Source organism: Callorhinchus milii, unplaced genomic scaffold, assembly GCF_018977255.1.
Source record: "Callorhinchus milii isolate IMCB2004 unplaced genomic scaffold, IMCB_Cmil_1.0 Scaffold8, whole genome shotgun sequence".
In the NCBI taxonomy this organism is placed as follows: Eukaryota; Metazoa; Chordata; class Chondrichthyes; order Chimaeriformes; family Callorhinchidae; genus Callorhinchus; species Callorhinchus milii.
In genome coordinates, this window is record NW_024704749.1 from 19,410,714 (window position 1) to 19,432,065 (window position 21,352).

General features: G+C 50.6%; 1 protein-coding gene across 2 annotated transcripts; it reads left to right on the forward strand.

Annotated features, from left to right (window-relative positions):
- The first annotated feature begins 691 nt into the window (after nt 1–691).
- olfm1b (olfactomedin 1b) lies at nt 692–20,719 on the forward strand. 2 transcript variants are annotated; one of them, XM_042337679.1, is made up of 6 exons: nt 692–1,050; nt 11,396–11,545; nt 13,266–13,421; nt 16,783–17,002; nt 17,772–17,878; nt 19,771–20,719. In XM_042337679.1, the coding sequence occupies exons 1-6, from the start codon at nt 985–987 to the stop codon at nt 20,443–20,445; spliced, it is 1,374 nt and encodes a 457-aa protein (XP_042193613.1). In that variant the 5' UTR covers nt 692–984; the 3' UTR covers nt 20,446–20,719. The 2 variants fall into 2 exon arrangements, with proteins under 2 accessions (XP_042193613.1, XP_042193612.1); XM_042337678.1 differs by lacking the exon at nt 692–1,050 and adding an exon at nt 6,275–6,471.
- Nucleotides 20,720–21,352: the final 633 nt, after the last annotated feature.

A 21,352-nucleotide genomic window follows, 5' to 3' on the forward strand; every position in this document is an offset into this window, starting at 1 on the left:
CTATTTTTCTATTGTTATCTCTCACTCTCTCTTGACATTTCTTTTACTCTTTCCAACTCTCTATCTATTTCTCTCTCTTTTTCTCTTGTTATCTCTCATTCTCTCTCTCTCTCACTCTTGCCATTTCTCTTTTACTCTTTCCATCTCTCTCTCTCTATTTTTCTCTTGTTTTCACTCATTCTATCTCTCTCTCTCACTCTTGACATCTCTATCTTACTCTTTCCATCTCTCCATCTCTCTATTTTTTTCTTGTTATCTCACTCCCTCACACTCTCTTGCCATCTCTCTTTTACTCTTTCCATCTCTCTGTCTCTATCTCTCTCTTTTCCCTTGTTATCTCTCTCTCTCTCTCGCTCTTGCCATCTCTCTTGTACTCTTTCCATCTATTTTCCCTTGTTATCTCTCTCTCACGCTTGCCATCTCTCTTTTACTCTTACCGTCTCTCTCTTCTCTCTTTTTCTCTTGTTATCTCTCTCTTTCTCTCACTCTCTCTTGACATCTCTCTCTCTCCATCTCTCTCTCCATCTCTCCACCTGTCTTTCCTGCCTGTCTGTCTCTCGCTCTGTGTGTATGGCACAGTAATTACGAGCTGCTGTTTGGGCGAGCCTGCCTCCCTCCGCCTGATGTCACATCCTGGTGCAGCCTCTCTGCTCTCGCTCTCGCTGCCTCTCTCCTCTCCTCTCTTTCTCTCTCCTCTCTTTCTCTCTCTCTCGGGTCTGGGGACCCGCTCGGCGGCCGCGCTGCGTGGTGGGTGGGGGGGCTGCGATGCAGCGACCGTCCGGGAGCCTCAGACACAGGGATATGCCAGAGCGAGAGACCGGGAGCGAGTGACAAGACAAGCGGCAGCCAGAGACTCCGGGGGCTGGAGAGACACAGAGAGAGAGACACAGAGAGAGAGAGAGAGAGAGACACACACACACAGGAGGCACAAACAGCAACATCTCAGGACAAAGAGCAGGAGCCAGGCATCTCCTGATACTGAGGATGCAACCTTCTCCCAGACTTCTCATCCTGACCTTCCTCATCCTCATCAGCATTCAAGTGGCTCAGGTAAACGGCAGCTCCATTTTCTGCTCATTATGTCCCCCCTGGAAACCCTTTTTGTTTATACGCGGGCAGAGAGTGAGACAGAGAGAGAGAGAGAGACAGAGAGAGAGTACCAGTGCCGCCGCTCCCATCCTTATTGCAAAGCTAGAGCTCCCCAGTCTCCCAGCCCCCTTGTCTAAGACTCTATCTAAGTCTACCAACCCCCACCCCCCCTACCCTGGCCTCTTCTCCAGGTTATATTCTGTTCAGTAACTAAACTGCACGGTGCAGAAACGAGCAGTGAGCAGCCTCTGTCTCTTGTGTGGAGTCTGAGCCCAGTCTGTGAAACACTCCCAACATTATCGTCACTGGGGCTGAGGTTAGGTACCAGTCAGAGCTCAGCACAGCATCCTTAACAGTTAATAATAATAATAACAATCCTTGCATTTGATATAGCGTCTTCAAGACGTCTCAAAGCGCTTCACGGAATATACAGTAGAGTGCGGTGACTTGTGTGTTTTGTGGGTGAAAAGTAAAGGAGTTAAACCTGATCAAAATGTCCAAACTGGTCATTTTCGCAATGTTTATCACACCCATTTTGCCCTTTAACCCGTCTGTCTGTCTATCTCTCTCGTGTTTCTCAAAAAAAAACTTTATAGTGACTGTAATTTTCAGCAAATATTCCAAATGTTTTTGTCTTTTCGGTCAAAAAAGAAGTGTTTGTTAAAAGAAAACGAGGCAGTGGAAGGTGGGGGTGGGGTTGAAGGATTGTGGTGTGTGTGATTTTATTTTGACAAAGGATGAGGAGCCTGTGGGGATGTGGAGTGGAGAGTGCTACAGTACAGTACAGCCAGGCTGCAGTTCTTTTCTGCTGCTATTCCCCATCTTAAGACTTTGCTTTTCGAACGTGCTTTTGGTCATCTTCCCTCCTCCACCTTCCCCTTCCATCCCTCACCCCTGATCCCAACCCGCGGCACAGCTCGGGTGCAAACCCCTCATTGTCCAGCGCCCTGGGACGTCCTCCTGACGTGAAAGGCGCTGTGTCAGTGTAATTTGTTGTTGTTATTGGCTGCCAGTCCCTGTCGCTGCTCACTCGCAGCCTTCGTTTGACTGCTCTCACAACATCCACACATAACCCCTGACCTGGACCCATCCACCCACTTTGCTGGCGCTTGCCTTGAGGAGGACTGAGCGTGTCACTGTAGATCAGCAGAGTGTACCAGTGAAAGCTCGATGGACCAGGTGAAGTGGTCAACCTGTGCTCCTGGGGAGCTGGAAAGCCATATTAATAATCCTTATATTTTGTACAGCACCTTATCACCTCATTGAGACCTCTCAAAGCGCTTCACAGAAATATACTGTCAAGTGAATTGATTGTATATCTGTGGGGGAAACACGGCAGCCAATTATGCACAGCAGTGTCACAGGGGGCCAAAAAAGGTCGAAATAATCTCTTTCCCTTAATTAAACGCAACCCCCCGCACCCCCCCCCCCCACGGCCCAGATCTGATCGTTTCCATCAATGCTTTAATTTGACCCTTTCACAACGATCTCACATCAGCCTCTGCGCTCTTCCCTTCTGTCTCCCTAATGACACATTTTATTCCAATTATGGAAATACGAAGGATCAAAGAGAATAAACCCGTGATATTCAGGAATCAGAGGTTCCCATCTCTATTAAGGGGGTATTTTTTATTGATATTTATATTTTTGTTGGTTTTAATTTTAAACCAGAAAGTAAAGTTCGGATTTGAGTCTTGTGAATAATATTGTGCGTGTGATTTTATATTTTGTGCTATCCTGTGAATAGCTGATTGAGTTTTTGCGATGCTCGCTGTGGGCTATGTGCTCAAATCAAGGTACTTGTGGCACTCTCGATTTCGAACTGCAGGCGGCGCTACACACCACGGTTTAAATGCCTCGGGTTCATTTCACCTGAGTCCTCGGCATTCAGGCTCCTGGCGAATAATCCTTGCATTTGATATACATGGCACCTGGATCGTCAAAAGTGCGTGGCATGAACCTGTTGTCTACTGTAGTGACTGTGCAAACTCTGCAGCTATTTTGCACACACCCAACGTCCCACAAAATGCCAATGAGGTACATGACCAATTTTATCCAGGGGATTGTTGGCCAGGACACCGGGAGAGACTCTTAGCATCATGGGATCATTAAGACCCACCTGAACAGGCTGACATATCCTCGTTTTGCGTGAACGACGGCACCTCTAACAACTCAGCGCTCCCCCAGCCTTGCGCTGGAGCGACAGCCCGGATTTTTCGTACATTGTCTCAAGATAAATTAACATCTGCAATAATCCTCTTTCAAGAAATATAATTGTTCTATATATTTCCGTGTTTGTAAGACAGGACCAGAGAGGATTCATTTGCTATTCGCCTCATGGCTGTTACTGGTACCTGACCGGTTGCAAATGGTCTCCAGTCTGACCTACAGATAACCATCTCTGCCCTTAAGTAATTGCCGTGAAGCCCTGTGAGACGGTTTTGATGTAAAAGCTGCACTTGTTTCTGTCGCGCTCGGGCCCAGGACAAGGCGTTAGGGAGAGCAATGGGAAAAAGGCGATGCGCAAAAGGGGGGAAAGAAGCTATAGATTTACTGATATAGAAAGGAAGGAAAGAGTTTACACACCGGGCGCCGGTCCCCTCTGTTCCCCTCATCCCTGGTTTGTTGAATCGCAGAATAAAGATGTGCCCTCTGTCATACCCTTACTGACCACCCGGGGGCGCTGGGCTGGTACCCGAGCACAGCAGCTCCTAGCAACCCCCATAGCAACACCTAGCAACCCCCATAGCAACACCTAGCAACCCCCATAGCAACACCTAGCAACCCCCATAGCAACACCTAGCAACCCCCATAGCAACACCTAGCAACCCCCCATAGCAACACCTAGCACCCCCCATAGCAACACCTAGCAACCCCCATAGCAACACCTAGCAACCCCCCCATAGCAACACCTAGCAACCCCCATAGCAACACCTAGCAACCCCCATAGCAACACCTAGCAACCCCCATAGCAACACCTAGCAACCCCCATAGCAACACCTAGCAACCCCCATAGCAACACCTAGCAACCCCCATAGCAACACCTAGCAACCCCCCATAGCAACACCTAGCAACCCCCATAGCAACACCTAGCAACCCCCATAGCAACACCTAGCAACCCCCCATAGCAACACCTAGCAACCCCCATAGCAACACCTAGCAACCCCCATAGCAACACCTAGCAACCCCCATAGCAACACCTAGCAACCCCCATAGCAACACCTAGCAACCCCCATAGCAACACCTAGCAACCCCCATAGCAACACCTAGCAACCCCCCCATAGCAACACCTAGCAACCCCCCCATAGCAACACCTAGCAACCCCCCCATAGCAACACCTAGCAACCCCCATAGCAACACCTAGCAACCCCCATAGCAACACCTAGCAACCCCCATAGCAACACCTAGCAACCCCCATAGCAACACCTAGCAACCCCCATAGCAACACCTAGCAACCCCCCCATAGCAACACCTAGCAACCCCCCCATAGCAACACCTAGCAACCGCCAAAGGAACACCATCTCACATCTAACTGTATAATAAATTTTATATCAGCAAAACAATCAAAGAATGGTCAGTGCTGTACATTAGGTCTGTAATTCTGAAATGAAACTCTACTACACACTTAAGTCATAACAAATACTCACAAGTAATACTGCACTTGAATTCAGTTTAGCATTTCTAACGCTGAAAAGTCTCATGAATGGTTACTTTATCGGAGGCACTGTTGGCCCGGACCCTGGGAAAAACTCCCTTTTCTTTTCCGATCGTGTCAAGGGATGATTAACGTCCACCTGAACAGGCACAGGCGGGATGGTGGGTTAATGTCTCATCCACAGCACAGCATCTCTGATAATGCAGGGCTCCCCCTCCCCTCACCCCCCAGCAATGCACTGAATTGTCAGCCCGGACAGAGTCCCTGATGAGAGGCCTGAACCCACAAACTTCTGACCCAGGGATGGGAGTGCGAGCGACTGAGCGCGGCTGATACAGAGCTGCCCTTGTGCCTCCCCCTACAATTCCATTCATTTAAACCCAAGTGTCTAAACTGCTTTCAGGCAAATCTATAAATAATAAGTACAACTTTTTAAAAATACATAAGGTAAGATTTGATTTGATTTGAAAGCTCTGGTGAGTTATTAGCATAAACGTTATGGATTTGGCTGTTGTTAGCTCGGGTGGTATGTTTGTGAGGACATAATCTCTTACTTATGGTGTGAGTCACCTGTCGACTTCACCCGAGTTATCATGTTACATATTCAGTGTCTTCATACTGACATTGTGATGGTTTTGCAACAAAACTCCCAAAAAAGAAGAGAGGGAGAGAGAGAGAGAGAGAGAGAGTGAGAGATAATACAGAGAGGGGGGAAGGTTGGAATCCAGAGAGAGAGAGAGGGGAAGAGAGAATCCAGACAGAGAGAGAAAGAAATCAGAGAGCGAGAAAGAGTTTTAACAAAACAAAAGGAATCGATAAATAAAACAGAGAGGAAACTAGAGAGAGAAGGAAATTAGAGATAGAGAGAAAAGAACGGAGACGGGAAGACAGAATCCAGAGAGAGAGAGAGAGAGAGAGAGAGAGAAAGAATTAAGAAAGGAAAAGAGAGGGAAGAGAGAGAGAGAGAGAAAGAATTAAGAAAGGAAAAGAGAGGGAAGAGAGAGAGAGAGAGAGAGAAAGAATTAAGAAAGGAAAAGAGAGGGAAGAGAGAGAGAGAGAGAAAGAATTAAGAAAGGAAAAGAGAGGGAAGAGAGAGAGAGAGAGAGAGAGAGAAGAATTAAGAAAGGAAAAGAGAGGGAAGAGAGAGAGAGAGATAGTGATGGGAGGGGAAGATGATCGATAGAGTAAAACAGAGAAAGAGAGAGAGAAAAGAGAAGTGGGGATAAAGAAAGAGAGCGAGGGAATGCAGAGAGAGAGAGAGAGAGAAAGGGGGTGGGGGAAAGGGAAGTAAAGTAAGGAAGGAAGTGTAAGGAGGTTTGGAGGCGGTGATGGTGGTGTGAGTCAGAGAGCAGCGATGCGAGAGGCGGAGAGTGAAGAGCATCACAGCCCCTCCCTGTGCTGAGCCGCTCTCACACACACAGAGAGAGAGAGGGACACACAGCACAGCACAGCACAGCCACTCTCTGCAGTCCCCCCCCCCCCCCCGCCATGCCCCAGCCAGACCCCTGCCCCTGGCCCCCCCGGCCCGCCTGCCCGCCCCCTCCCCGCTGCTCGGTGTGAGATGAAGGATCGCCGCCGCGATGACGGTGCCTTTGCTGAAGATCGGCATCGTGTTGAGCACTATGGCGATGATCACTAACTGGATGTCCCAGACGCTGCCCTCTCTGGTGGGGCTCAATGCCACCCGTCTGGCAGCCAGTGCCGGCGGCCCCGACAGGAGCACCGGGGTGAGTGACCCCCTCCCCTCCCTCCCTCCATCCCCTCCCTCCCCATCCCCTCCCCATCCCCTCCCTCCCCATCCCCTCCCCATCCTCTCCCTCCCCATCCCCTCCCTCCCCTCCCTCCCCATCCCCTCCCTCCCCATCCCCTCCCTCCTCTCCCTCCCCATCCCCTCCCTCCTCTCCCTCCCCATCCCCTCCCTCCCCATCCCCTCCCTCCTCTCCCTCCCCATCCCCTCCCTCCCCATCCCCTCCCTCCCCATCCCCTCCCTCCCCATCCCCTCCCTCCTCTCCCTCCCCATCCCCTCCCTCCCCATCCCCTCCCTCCCCATCCCCTCCCTCCCCATCCCCTCCCTCCTCTCCCTCCCCATCCCCTCCCTCCCCATCCCCTCCCTCCTCTCCCTCCCCATCCCCTCCCTCCCCATCCCCTCCCTCCCCGGGGCGGTCGTTTTGGGGAAATCGTTTATACCGAGTCCTCTGATCGGGTGTGTGTTCTTCTGGTGTGGGACTGTGGGGAAAGGGGGGTAGAGAGTCTGGGGTAAGGGGATGGGGGGCTGGGGGGAGGAGAGAGGGGGGAAGGAGAGTGGGGGGGAAGGGGTGGGGGGCTGGGGGGAGGAGAGAGGGGGGAAGGAGAGTGGGGGAGAAGGAGAAAGAGAGATGGGGGAGGAGAGAGAGGGGTAAAGGAGAGGGGGGGAAGGAGAGAGAGGGGGAAAGGAGAGGGGGGAGAAGGAGAGAGAGAAGGGGAAAGGAGAGGGGGGAGGAGAGAGAGAGGGGGAAAGGAAAGGGGGAAGGAGAGAGAGGGGGGAACGGAGAGGGGGGTAAGGAGAGAGCGAGAGAGGGTTGAGGGTAAAGGAAACAGAGAAGAGGGGAGTGAGAGAGAAGGGGGGAGGAGAGAGAGAGAGAAGGGGGAAGGAGAGAGAGAGAGAAGAGGGGTGAGGAGAGAAGGGAAGGAGAGAGAGAAGAGGGGTAAGGAGGGAAAGGGAAGAGGGGGGAGGAGAGAGGGAAGAGGGGGAAAGAGAGAGAGAGAAGGGGAAGAGAGAGAGAGAGAGAGAGAGAGAGAGAGAAGGGGAAGGAGAGAGAGAGGGGCGAAGAAGAGCGAGAAGGGGTAAAGGGAGAGAGAGAAGGGAAAGGAAAGAGAAACGAGGGGAAAGGATGGATGGGGGGGGGGGGGGGAAGGAGAGAGACAAGAGAAGGAAGGGGAGAGAGAGGGAAGATGAGGAAGGAGAGAGAGAAGGGGGGGGAGTAAAGAAAGACGGGGAGGGCCGTGTCCCCCCCTTCCCCCCATCCCCCTCCTATTGCAACATCATAAAACTTTTGCTTTCATTTTTCTAAGTAATCTGACATCTGTCTGGGGCCAAGGATGTCTCTCCCTCTCCTCCCACCCCCCACCCCCAACCCCTCTCATTCTCTCCTCCCTCTGTTTGCCCCCCTCTGTCTCTCCCCCCCACTATCCCGAGGCTCTCTGCTCTCCCCCACTCCACACACACACATAAGAATGAATGTGCAAAGTCTTAACAGTTTTGTGCGTCTGTTTCGTTGATGTTCGCAGAGACCTCTGCGTTATTTTTTAAGATGCGACAGAGAGAGAGAAAGAATAGAAGGGAAGGTGGGAGGGGGAAAGAGAGAGAGAGAGAGAGGATAGATGGATGGAGAGGGGGAGAGATCTTGGAGGAGAGGGGAATGTTGAGAGGGAATGCAGAGAGAGGGTGGGGGGGAATGGGGAGAGGAGGGGTGGGGAGAGATACAGGTGAACTGGGGGAGCTATAGAGAGAGATGGAGGGGGGAATGGGGAGAGGAGGGTGGGGGAGAGATACAGGTGAACTGGAGGAGCTATAGAGAGAGAGGGAGGGGGAAATGGGGGAGGAGGGGTGGGGGAGAGATACAGGTGAACTGGGGGAGCTATAGAGAGAGAGGGAGGGGAAATGGGGAGAGGAGGGGTGGGGGAGAGATACAGGTGAACTGGGGGAGCTATAGAGAGAGAGAGGGAGGGGGGAAATGGGGAGAGGAGGGGTGGGGGAGAGATACAGGTGAACTGGGGGAGCTATAGAGAGAGAGGGAGGGGGGAAATGGGGAGAGGAGGGGTGGGGAGAGATACAGGTGAACTGGGGGAGCTATAGAGAGAGATGGAGGGGGGGAATGGGGAGAGGAGGGGTGGGGGAGAGATACAGGTGAACTGGGGGAGCTATAGAGAGAAAGGGAGGGGGGGAATGGGGAGAGGAGGAATTGAGATAGGGAGAGATTGAACCTGACACAGACAGGAGGGAAAAGGAGAGAGAGAGAGAAGAGGGGAAGGAGAGAGAAGAGGGGAAGGAAAGAGAGAGAAACTGTGAGGGGGGGGGGATTGAGGGGATGGGAGAGAGACAGATGAAATGGGGGATGTAGAGAGGGGGGGAATGGTAAGAGAGAGAAAGAGGGAAGTTGGGGGAGAGGGAAAACCCTCCAGGAGGTGCATTTTGCGGGCAATAGTATGGGGGAAAAGGCTGAATGTTACCCTGGTTGAGGGGGGGGGGGGGGGGGTACTAAGGGCCGGGGGGGGGGGGGGGGGGTGATAGTGGTGATGGAGAGGCTCTGAGTGCGGCTCTGTCTGTCTCTAATGTAACTTTACCCCATCAGTAGCTCTCACACACATTCACTCTCACAAACACACTCACTCTCACTCACACACCCACACTCACTCTCACACACACACACTCACACACACTCACTCTCACACACACTCACTCTCACACACACACACACACCAGCTGGTGTGACTGACCTGTCTGCTTCTGTCTCCCTGTAACCTTGACAGATAGGCACAGAGAGTGAGGTGTGGTCAGACCAGGCGATGCTCTTGTTTGTCCCTGTCCCACTGGCCTGTTACCCCCACCCCACACACACACACCCCCACACACTGCCACCCCCCCACACACACCCCCACCTCTCTCTCTGTCTCTCTCTCTCTCTCTGTGAACCCAGTGACTGCGCTAAACACCCTCCCCTCCGGCTCCCGGGCTGTGCAGCACAGTGAGAGTGAGCTCAATGGGGAGTGATGTCTGGGTGTGTTGTGACACGCTTTCTTGTCTGTTGGTTTGGTATGTGTGTGAGAGTGAGAGCAGTGTATGTGTGTGAGAGTGAGAGCAGTGTATGTGTGTGTGTGTGTGTGAGAGCAGTGTGTGTGTGAGTGAGTGAGAGAGAGCAGTGTGTGTGAGTGAGAGCACTGTGTGTGTGTGAGTGAGAGCAGTGTGTGTGAGTGAGAGCAGTGTGTGTGTGTGAGAGTGAGAGCAGTGTGTGTGTGTGAGTGAGAGCAGTGTGTGTGTGAGAGCAGTGTGTGTGAGTGAGAGCAGTGTGTGTGTGAGAGCAGTTTGTGTGAGTGAGAGCAGTGTGTGTGTGTGTGTGTGTGAGAGAGAGCAGTGTGTGTGTGTGAGAGTGAGAGCAGTGTGTGAGAGAGTAGTGTGTGTGTGAGTGAGTAAGTGTGTCTGTGTGTGAGCGAGAGTAGTGTGTGTGTGAGTGAGTGAGTGAGTGAGCGAGAGTAGTGTGTGTGTGAGTGAGTGAGTGAGTGAGCGAGAGTAGTGTGTGTGTGAGCGAGAGCTGTGTGTGTGTGTGTGAGAGAGAGTGAGAGCAGTGTGTGTGTGTGTGTGAGTGAGAGCAGTGTGTGTGTGTGTGAGAGAGAGCAGTGTGTGTGTGTGTGTGAGAGTGAGAGCAGTGTGAGAGAGTAGTGTGTGTGTGAGTGAGTGAGTGAGTGAGTAGTGTGTCTGTGTGTGAGCGAGAGTAGTGTGTGTGTGAGCGAGAGCTGTGTGTGTGAGAGAGAGAGCAGTGTGTGTGTGTGAGAGAGTTATTTCAGACCCACCAGGACATTGATCCCAGCCTGAGAGCTCTGGTCAGCCTCAGCTTGACTAAGTGCCTCCCTACACATACCCGCGCAGCACATGTACGGCCACACACAAAACACACAACCGCTTTTAACAGTGCCGTCTGCCTCTGACACTCTCACTCCCTCCCACCATCACACTCAGCCCAGCAGCTAATTCCTTAACCAAAGTTTTTTTGGGGTTCAGCCGGATATCTGACCACAAACAGAAACCCATCACCTTGAGAGTCTCCAAACCAAGCTGAGATTTCCAGGCATCCCACCTGCACGTGGACATCCCGGAGAGAAATTGTTGGAATGGAACGCGCCCTCTCTCGGGGGGGGGGCAACGCAACCCGTTTTTACCTAATTCAGGAGACTATTAGGCACAGGTCGGCGAGAGCCGAGGCTTGGGGAAAGAGTGTTGGGGTAACTGCTGGAGTCTAACCAGCTAAAGCCGCAGAGCTTGCTATTGACAGCAATGCCCGGCAACCGAAGAATAAATTGATTGAAGGAGCAGGGAGCTGGGATGAGGATAGGCGTCTCGCTGGGGGGGGAACGGGCAGAGACTGACAGTGGGTTGAGCGACCTCCTGCCGTGCGGTGGGATTCTGTGAATGTCCTGAGTTGTACGTTAATTTGAAGCGAACTGAACAGCTCAGTCTTCTCCCACTATAATTTGGTCACTCAATCCACGACTGTTTGTGGTGGGACACTGCTGCGCGCAATTGGCTGCCGCGTTTCGCCCACAAATACAGTTGACTGACTTTACAATGTATTGTGTCAAGCTCTTTGAGACACCTCAACGACATGATTAGGTGCTAGATCAAAGGCAAGGATTATTACTATTGTTATTACTTTCTGTTCCTGTTATAATCTTTCACATTTGCACCCTTTGTAATGGCTCCGCAGATATGAAGACTTCTTTTGGTTAATTCTCGTATTTCCTAGTTTTACACAGGAGCAGACCGTTCCCACTCCCCTTTTTTCCATCTCTTTTCAGCGTTCTCTCTCTCTCTCTCTTCCCGCTGCTCTCTCTCCTCTCCGCCAACCTCCCGTCTGCCATGTTCTTGGTCTCAGTGTCTCTCTGGCTTGTTCCCCGCAGGTCATCCCGGAAGGCGCTGAGGATGGCTGGAGGGTGTTCAGCTCTGCTCCCGACAGCGAGGGCAGGTGCATCTGCACCGTGGTGGCCCCACAGCAGACACTGTGCTCCCGGGACGCTAGGACCAAGCAGCTGAGACAGCTACTGGAGAAGGTAAGACAGGCAGCCATCGCTTCGGCTTCATCCCCAGACCCGCACTCACTCACTCACCCACCCACCCAGCCGCCCAGTCCGCACCATGCACTCAGACCAGCCTCTCGTTTAACCCAGTGCCTATACCATCCAGACGTCTCAAACTGCTTTACACGTCGTGTATTTCGCACACAAAATACGCAGTAAATTCACTGCACAGTCTATTCTGTGAAGCGCTTTGAGACGTCTCGAAGACGCGATAAGGCGCTACATCAAATGCGAGGTTTATTATTATTATTAATTATTATTTGCAAATAAAAGCGACACCAACTTGCAGCCCGTAAAGTCCTTCAAACAGCCGCGAACTGAACGACAATTTTATCTGGGGGATTGTCGGCCAGGACACCGGGGGAGAGAGAAACTCCCATCCCCTTTTTGAACAATGCCTCGGGATATTTAACACCTCCATCTGAACAGGCACAGACGGGACCTCAGATTAACGTCTCAACTCGAGGACGGCACCTCTGACAGCATTACCCCAGCACTGCACTGAAAATTTTTGTTTAAAAACAAGCCATGTGTCGCTGCTGTACTGTGTTGCAAGGTTTTACCGTGTCTGTGTGTGCTATATAACAACACACTGTGTTACTGGGTATAACGCTCTGTGTCCAGTTATATAATAACACATCATGTGTTACCGCTAAAAACATTGTCTATATTATATAACACACATGTTATTGGGTGTAACACACTCTGTGTGTACACTGTATAACACACTGTCTTACTGGGCCAGAAACATTTCTGTATATACAGAACACACCATCCTTTGAAGGATATAAAGGCAATGAAGGAGACTCAGTGAAGATTGATGAGAATGCTGTTAGGGCTGAGGGTTCCACTAATGAAGAGAGACTTGGGAAGCTGCAAGTACCTCTCACCAGCAGGTGTTACAGCCACTCTGGCTCAGTGAGCGCTGCTCTGGGTGGAAAGAAAAACAGTCGGTGTCAGCTAGGCTCAGGCAATCATTCTCGGGAGAACTGTTCTGGGTTCACCGTGCAGGCTGATGTTGCAGGGCAGTGTTGGGGGGGGAACGCTGTATTGTCAGAAGTGCCGTCCTTTGAAGGAAATATTAAACCGAGGTCCTATCTGTGCCTGGTCAGGGGGATGTTAAAGATCCCATGACGCTAAACGAGGAGGGAGTTTCTCCCGGCGTTCTGGCCGACAATCTGACAGATAAATCAGTCATTCGCTTTGTGACCGTAGGACTTGGCTCCACGCAAATTAGCTGTTGCTTTTGTCTCCCCAAAAAATCCAGTCACTGTGCTTGACACCGTACCTGTGGAGCACTTGGAACATGTTAACATTACCAGCACTGTATCAAATGCAAGGATTATTATAATAACCGACCCCAGCTCGAGGCTGGCACTGGCCTGTTCAATGTCCTCCGCCCCACCATCGGCAGTCGGGCCTTCAGCCTTTCTGCCCCTGCCCGCTGGAACTCCACCCCAGAGTCCCTATGCCTCGCACCCTCCCTTGCCTCCCTTCAAGGCCCTTCTCAAGACCTTCCTCTTTGATCGTGATTTCGGCCACACCCCTACTCTCCACCCCTCTTGATTTGCAAACCCAGGGCAAACCCTCAGGACAACCTCAACGTGAAAGGCACTGTATCAATATGATTTCTTGTTGTTGGGTGTGTGATGGTTTGAGGAGACAGACACTCAATGACTCCCTCTTGACACAGGTGCAGAACATGACTCAGTCCATCGAGGTGCTTGACCGACGTACACAGAGAGACCTACAGTACGTGGAGAAAATGGAGACACAGATGAGAGGCCTGGAAACTAAGTTCAAACAAGTGGAGGAGAACCATAAAGCACATTTGTCCCGGCAGTTTCAGGTACTGGAGAGGAGCCATGGCTCATAAACATGGGAGGGGACAAGAATGGATGACTTTAAGGTTATTAAAAATGAGCGTGAAAGGACAAAGTTTAGGCAGAATGTTTTAATGGGGTGGCTGATGGTGAGTTGTCAATTGTGGCCACTTAAAGTGGAATTAGACAGACACACATGGAGGAAGGGGATGAGAAGGCATAGGGAAAGAGCAGGGGATTGGGATCAAATGGCTTTGTTGGAGGAGCGAACCTCATAGTCATTGGGTTTTGTGTGTGTGGGACAGACTCACTGATCCCTGTTAGGTCCCAGCTGTTATCCTGGTCTTAATATTACAGTCTGTGCAGTTATAACCTGGTGCTCCTGCCATCATGGCCCATTGATTCACCTGCAAATCTGTGCAGTCAATGCAACTGGTGACTTAAAGTGAAAAGGAATTTGGGTTTCTCTACACTGGCACAGGCTGACATCTCCCTTCTCCCCACTGTTGTCTGTTTTTATACGGATTCTTGGAAAAATCAATAGGTGCAGCCATTTCATCCACCCGGTGATGAAACCTGGTCACGGAGCGGGGCACCCTGAGAACGCCCATTTCCCCCTTTCTCCACAGGTGTCCAGCAAATTAGCAGACTGAGCTCCATCCTGGATGGAGAGAGAGTGCCGTGCAAATGTTGGCAAACAAAATGTCTACCTGACATTTCACCTCTGGACAGTGCGCTTGAATTCAGCCCAGACCAGACCGCAGGGACAGAGGTGTCCTCTCAGATGTCGGCTGGAGGGGGCTGGGACCAATGGCCAGTGACTATGGCCAGTTTCAATCTAATTGTCCATTCGTCTGCAAATACACAGTCATTACACTTTACAAAAACCTCTGTGAAATGCTTTGACATTCTCAAGCCCTATATAATATGGAAGGATTTTTATTATTATTATTAGTTCTCAGTGGGTGTCGCTAAATATCATCGTCCCTAAAATTGCCATCACCACTCACACTAAATTTTCACTCAAACTCTGAGGGTTGGGGTAAAGCTGGACCAAGGAAATCAGTTTAAAACTCAGATGTAAAGCTCTATAAATTTCCCAGCCTTCAGAGGTTGAACCCCATTAATGGGATCGTGGAGTGCCGTAGCTCAGTGCACGGTTAGAGCACTCGCCTCCCAAGCGAGAGACCTGGGTTTGATTCCCGGCAGAACAAAACCTTAGGCAACTTTCTTTACTCCACAGGCCTTCAAAGATTCAACCCCATTAATGGGATCGTGGATAATAATAATCCCTCAAGAAAATAATAATAATAATAAATTAGTCACTTCAAACCATAGCCATTTGTGGGACACTACTGTGTGCAATTGGCTGCCGCATTTTTCCCACAAATATTACAGTCAATTCACTTTACAATATTCTGTGAAGCGCTTTGAAATGTCTAGAAGACATGAAAAGCGTTATATCAAATGCAAGGTTATCATTATCATAATTATTGTGTCGAGAGCATCAGGAACCTAGGCATCGGGTTCTTCCACCACAAATCCGCTCCCTGACCAGGACCTCTCCAACCTCTGCAACAGCACCCGTCTGTGACTATACCTCACACCCAACGCAGTTGAAACTGTCACCTTCCACATCAATTTCTCCAATGCTCTCCTTGACAGTCTCCCCAGCTCCACCATCCATAAAAATCCAACTGATTCAGAGCTCCACTGCCTTGAATTCTCACCTGAACTAAACTCCGCACCCCCATCACCCCAGTCCTTGCTAGGCTTCACTGGCTCCTCAGTGCAGAATGGATCGATATCAAGATTGTCACACTTGCTTGCGCGTAGGCTGTTTATTTGCACATCTCACAAACACAAAGTGTAATAGAACATTTAAACCTCCATGTTTGTCTGCCTGGTTCAGTCACTCATGCTCTTGATTCTGGGTCAAGGGGTTGTGGGTTCAAGCCCCACATCGGGGACTTTGAGCTCACGGTCGAGGCTGAGACTCCTATCCAGTGTGGGGGAGCACTACATTGTCAGAGCCGCCATCCTTCGCTTGAGATGTCTATGCCTGTTCAGGTGGACATTAAAGATCCTATGAGTTATTGGAAACGAGAAGAGTTTTTCCTTATGACCTGACTGACAACCCTCCAAATTAATTAGCCATTCACCTCACGGATGGATGTATGCGTGGGAACTTGCCGTGCGCAAAATGACTGCTGCGTTTGCCTACGAAACGCACAGTCACTACACTGGGCAGAAATTCCCTGAAAAGCTCTTTGAGCCGGTTTGACGTTGTAGTCATCACCGTCAACAATCCAACGTCCAAATAAAATGCCTCACTCATTTCGTGGCTGTTTGTGGGACGTCGCGATCGGACATACGACACACAGCCCCTACACTTTACAGTGTATCCTGCAAAGTCTTTCGAGACGTCCTCCTGACGTAAAAAATGGGACTGTAGAAACTCGAGGCTTACTGTGAACATCACAGGCGTGCAAATCACGGTCAATTCACTTTACAGTACATTCTGCGAAGCGCTTTGAGACGTCTCGAAGACGCAATAAGGCGTTATATCAAATGCAAGGATTATTCTGATTATTACTATTATCAGACCCAGGGATTTTTTTCCTTTGGGATCGAGGGGCTGAGGAGGAGGAGGAGAAGGAGTGTGGGGGGGGGGGTGGGGGGGTGGGGGGGGCGGGAAGCGAAGAGGGTCTTATTTTAACCGCTGTTATGAATGGGATTGTAACTGACGGAGGTAGGAGAAAGCAGCCAGTTCCTCAACAGTATCTCATTTTCTTGCAGGGATAACATTAAAGACATTTTTTGAAAAACAGCTCTGAGCGGAGGTGCCCTGCACGAGGGAGCTCTCACACGACCCAATTGATTTTTTGACCATTTTAAAGCACCTCTCTCTTTACCTTTATCACTAACCCCATGAGAGCAAGAGCTGCAACACTACAAGCATGTCAATGGTGAATGCTACGTCATTTTTTTTCTTAAAAAAAAAAGTTTAAAAAAAAAAGGAAACAAACCCCAAAAAAAAAAAATACAATTGTGGATGCATCTTCCAGAACCTGTGTACGTGACAATGCATGTATATTCCAAAAACTTATCGCATTCTAAAAAATAATAAAAAAAATAAAGATTTTTCCAAATTGCATTGGTGTGCTGCAGACTCCGTCCTTTACAGACACATTAAAAACCGCGGTTTAGGGTGTTAGGTTTCAGAGACTGGGGGGGGGGGGGTGGAGGGCAGTTTTGGCCATGTCACAGAGAGCGAGAGAGCGAGAGAGAGAGAGAGAGAGAGAGAGCTAGAGCAGAGGTCTGAGGCAGGGGGTTGTAAGGGGATTATCGCTTCTGCCACTGAACACGGCTTATTTTAATTTTCAGGCCCTTAAATCGAAAATGGATGAACTTATGCCCTTGATCCCAGTCTTGGAACAGTACAGAGCTGATGCCAAACTGGTCCTGCAGTTTAAAGAAGAGGTCAGGAATCTCTCATCGGTGCTAGCCGAACTGCAGGAGGAGATTGGAGCCTATGACTACGAAGAGCTGCAAAGCAGAGTGACTAATCTTGAAGAAAGGCTGCGTGCTTGCATGCAGAAATTAGGTAGGATCAGACTGCGATTTAACTGCGCACGTGGACACATGTTACATGTTACTGAAGATATCAGCCCGTACCATCCACCCACCCACCCCCACCACGCCACCCCACCCCACCCCCCACCGCGCTCCACCACCGACCCAGACGTGTGTACAGTATGGGGAGTTCGGGCAGACCAGTTAGCATCGAGAGTGACCAGCTCCACATTTGCGTTTGCGTGTGCACCCACACGCGCACGCGTATACACACAAATGCATATACACACTCGTACGTATTTGTTGCACGCTGTCCTGCACGCACGCACACAATGAAGACTTGCGCACACACATGCACGCTCACAGGCGCATATAAATGTACACGCACGTGAATACATGCATAGAGGCACATGCGCGCACGAGCGCCGACTTCTGCACGCGCACAAGCAAATAGACACGCACGTACTCTCGCAAATCATGATGGCACCTCAACATCAAAATTCAGGCAACTGGTGGAGAGTGGGGCAGAGGGCTGGGTGGGGGGGTGGGGGAGTGTGAGCGGGTGGTTGAAGGGGCAAGTGGGGGGTGGTGAATGAGTAGGGTTGATAAGGCAGAGGGAGAACATTCTCGTTCCACCCCTATGCTCTATCCCCCCCTCCCCCCGGAGTGACAGAGACAGAGGCCTGGGCCCAGGGTTTCCCAGGAATGGGTCATAGAAGCCAAAGATGGCAGCCAACGCCTGACTGAAGCAGAGCTGAGCGTGACGGAGTCTGACTGCCTGTCACTCTTAACACTTTCAGCTTGTGGCAAACTGACGGGAATAAGCAACCCCTTAACAGTAAAGACCTCGGGATCGCGGTTTGGAGCCTGGATGACTGACCCAGCGACGCCCGAAGGAGACACTACGGTAGGTTCTGCCGATTGTATCAGCCATGGCACAGCAGCAGGAGAGGCCAGCAACGAGCAACTGGTGAGGTCACCCACCGACCGCGGATAACTTGGCAGCAAATTAGTCAAACCTGGGAATCATACTGAGGCCCAGTGACTGACAGAGACGGGGGTAACAAGGCCTGCCAGGTCTCAGCTTATTTGTGAAGCCCTTTGAGCTGTCTCGAAGATGTGATAAGGCGTAATTGTGGGCAGAAACAACGGCTGTTTACACCGGAACGGAGAAGGCCGAGAGGCGAGGTGTTTGATAAATGTAACCAGGGAGAAACCCTTCCCGCAGGTGGGTGATTAGAGGGCTTCGAGTTAAGATCATCACCAAAAAAAAACAGTGAGATCTTAAATCCCCAACTAGTGGCTCTGCTCCTCAGAGGGAGGGGGAGGAAGGAAGGAAGGAAGGGAGTGAGTGAGCGAGTGAGTGAGGTCTCCTTGGAGCTTAACTGACTCCAGGGTAACATCCTTGGCAACAGAATGTCAGAATCAAGTCGCCCCTCTGTGACGGTCTCTCGTTTGGTTCGTGAGCCAAGTTCTCCAGGGCACTGCTGATGGCAGACCAGCAATGCAGGCTTGTTGGCAGGACGTGGAGGTTCAGACCAGTCATTGGGAGCAGGGATTCTTCCCACCTGCAAGCCGATGGGGAGGGTGATCCCAGCTGGACAAGCAGCGGGAAGCTTGCTAGGCAATGCTCTCAGTGGCAAGCTTTGCCTTTTCTTGCGCTGGCAGCAGTTACCCCAAGGCACACTCTGGGTTCTCACCAATTTATGCCTAATACTCTCCTGAATTAGGGTACATCCCTCAAGGGAGAGAGAGAGAGAGAGAGAGAGAGTGCGCATTCCATTCAGTCACAGGGAAACATCCATGCGTACGGGAGCATACACCTAGGAAGTTCTGTCTGATAGTGTTGATGCTCGATGCTGGGTTTCTGTGGGTGTCAGACACCTGGTTGACCAAAACAAATGTGTGGACAGAATCAGGGCTGTGATGCTCTGCTGACACTGAACGTTCGACCTCACATGGGAGATTCCTGTCTCTCAGTGTGTCGCCACGCCTGGGGGAAACCACAACTCACGGGTCAGTTACTTCATGTTCCCGACCTGACTGGAGCAAAGCGCTGAGGTAAGAAGCTAAAGTCAGGTGAGATTTAACCCTCGAATGTAACGTCGACCAACTTATTGACGATGCTCTTGAGGGATCAACTTTGGGAAGCGAAGAGTTGCGCTGTCTTGGAACGATTATGTATTTAGCGAACCCCGGGGCAATTGCAAACCAGCCTGTAAGTCGGACCCGTGGTGTTAATCCAAGCAAAGGGCAGTGAGCTCGCTAAGAGTGCAAGTTACAATCTGTAAAGAGAGTTAAGAGAGATGGAGACATTATACTGAATTTCGATTTAATTCACACTTGCATTTTAATAACGCCTTATGACAAAACATCTCAGAGCACTTTAACTTAGTTGCTGTAAAGCGTAGTGACTGTTCTAGACTACGCATGTTGGCTGAGTATTCGTCCATGGGAGACATCAAACCCACCTTCCGCAAACGCCCACACACACAGCTTCCGGCAATGGGTCTCTAGTTAGTGATTAAAACGTAGGAGGAAGTGAAGCCTGAAAGAGGGACCTACTTAATCCAATGGAGCGAACACTGGCACAGACTCGATGAGGTGGACAGCCTTAATAGCCTGTGTGTTTGTGTGTGTATGTGTGTGTATGAATACCAACTCGATGTGGTGGAAAGTGTGCAGTAAACTTTCAGTGATTGCGTCGACAGTGTCAGCTGGTTGAGAGGTCCTGACGCTGTACCAGTGCGGGGATTACTCTAACCGACGTGCCGTGCATGTGTTTTTTTCTCTGTTCAGGTATATTACATGGACGGCTATCACAACAACCGCTTTGTGCGCGTCTACAAGTCCCTGCAGAACTTCATGAACGCCGACAACTTCACAGTCCACCGGCTGCCCCACCCATGGTCTGGCACCGGGCAGGTGGTCTACAACCGAACGCTGTACTTCAACAAGTACCAGAGCCACATCATCATCAGGTTCTACATCCCGAGTGAGCGTCTGCTGACCCAGCGCAGCTTGCCCTACGCCGGCTACAACAACATGTACCCCTACTCCTGGGGCGGCCACTCCGACATCGACCTGATGGTGGACGAGAGCGGCCTGTGGGCTGTGTACGCCACCAACCAGAACGCGGGCAACATCGTGATCAGCAAGCTGGATCTGACCACGCTGGAGGTGCTACAGTCCTGGAACACAGGCTACCCCAAGCGCAGTGCGGGAGAGGCCTTCATGATCTGCGGGACTCTATACATGACCAACTCCCACCTGGGGGGAGCCAAGGTCTATTACTCCTATAACACCAACACATCTACCTATGAGTACACTGACATCCAGTTCCACAACCAATACTCCCACATCTCTATGCTGGATTACAACCCCAAGGATAGAGCGCTCTATGCTTGGAATAACGGTCACCAAGTCCTGTATAACGTCACCTTATTCCACATCATCAAATCGGATGAATTGTAGTCCACACCGTGGAGCGGTAGGAGAATCCATGTAAAGATAATATATTCTGGTGAGATCGCAGGCAAAACTGGACTCTTTTAAATCATTAGTTCTGGATTGTTATAGCGTCTGTTTTTTTTTAAATCGAATAAAGCATGACCCATTTCTGTTTCTGAATTCAACGTTTAACGGATAATTGACATTTAAATGCTGAAAATGTAAGTTTCACGACTTCCCTCGACTTCTCCCCCAAAACTCGACGCTGTGTCGGAGCTCGGAAGCACTGAGGCCTCGGCACAGAGAATCCCGGGAATGAGACATCTTTGGAACGATGATTCCCGGGGAGCAGGGCTGGGCGGGAGGGAGTATCCGCCTTGCTGAGTCCTGGATGTTTGGGCTGGAGAAAGTGAGGGTCGGGCCGGTGGTGGGGGTGGGGGGGGGGTTCATGAAGTAGTGGGGTGGGTGAGGTGAGATGGAGGAGATAAACTTTGACCCCCTCCACCTTCCCTGAGCATCGTGGAGTGAAACCTTGGAACAGTGACAATTACCACCAAAAATCAGCTTCAAAGACTTTGCCCTTGTTTAACTGTCAGAGGCACTGTGTGATTCCCCCTCAAATCACCAGAGCAAAATTCCGTACTGTATCTCTCGCTTGTTGATGTAGTCTTTAATGGGAAGGAATTTGCTGTTTAATATAAACAGGTTTGATATTTTTCAGTGAGCCTGCCGTGCTATGTATCGTCTCTGTGCGTCCAGATATTTGGTGGCAGGTTGCCAGGGTCCATTTACTACCTGTGTGTTGTATAGTTCCACCTAAGGTGCCATAGGGTTAGGCCGCATTCATTCTAGGTACGTTCACATTAGCACCTGGTGATCTGATTTCTGTTACGAATTTTACTTATCTGTTTGTGGAGCAACCTCAGTGTAA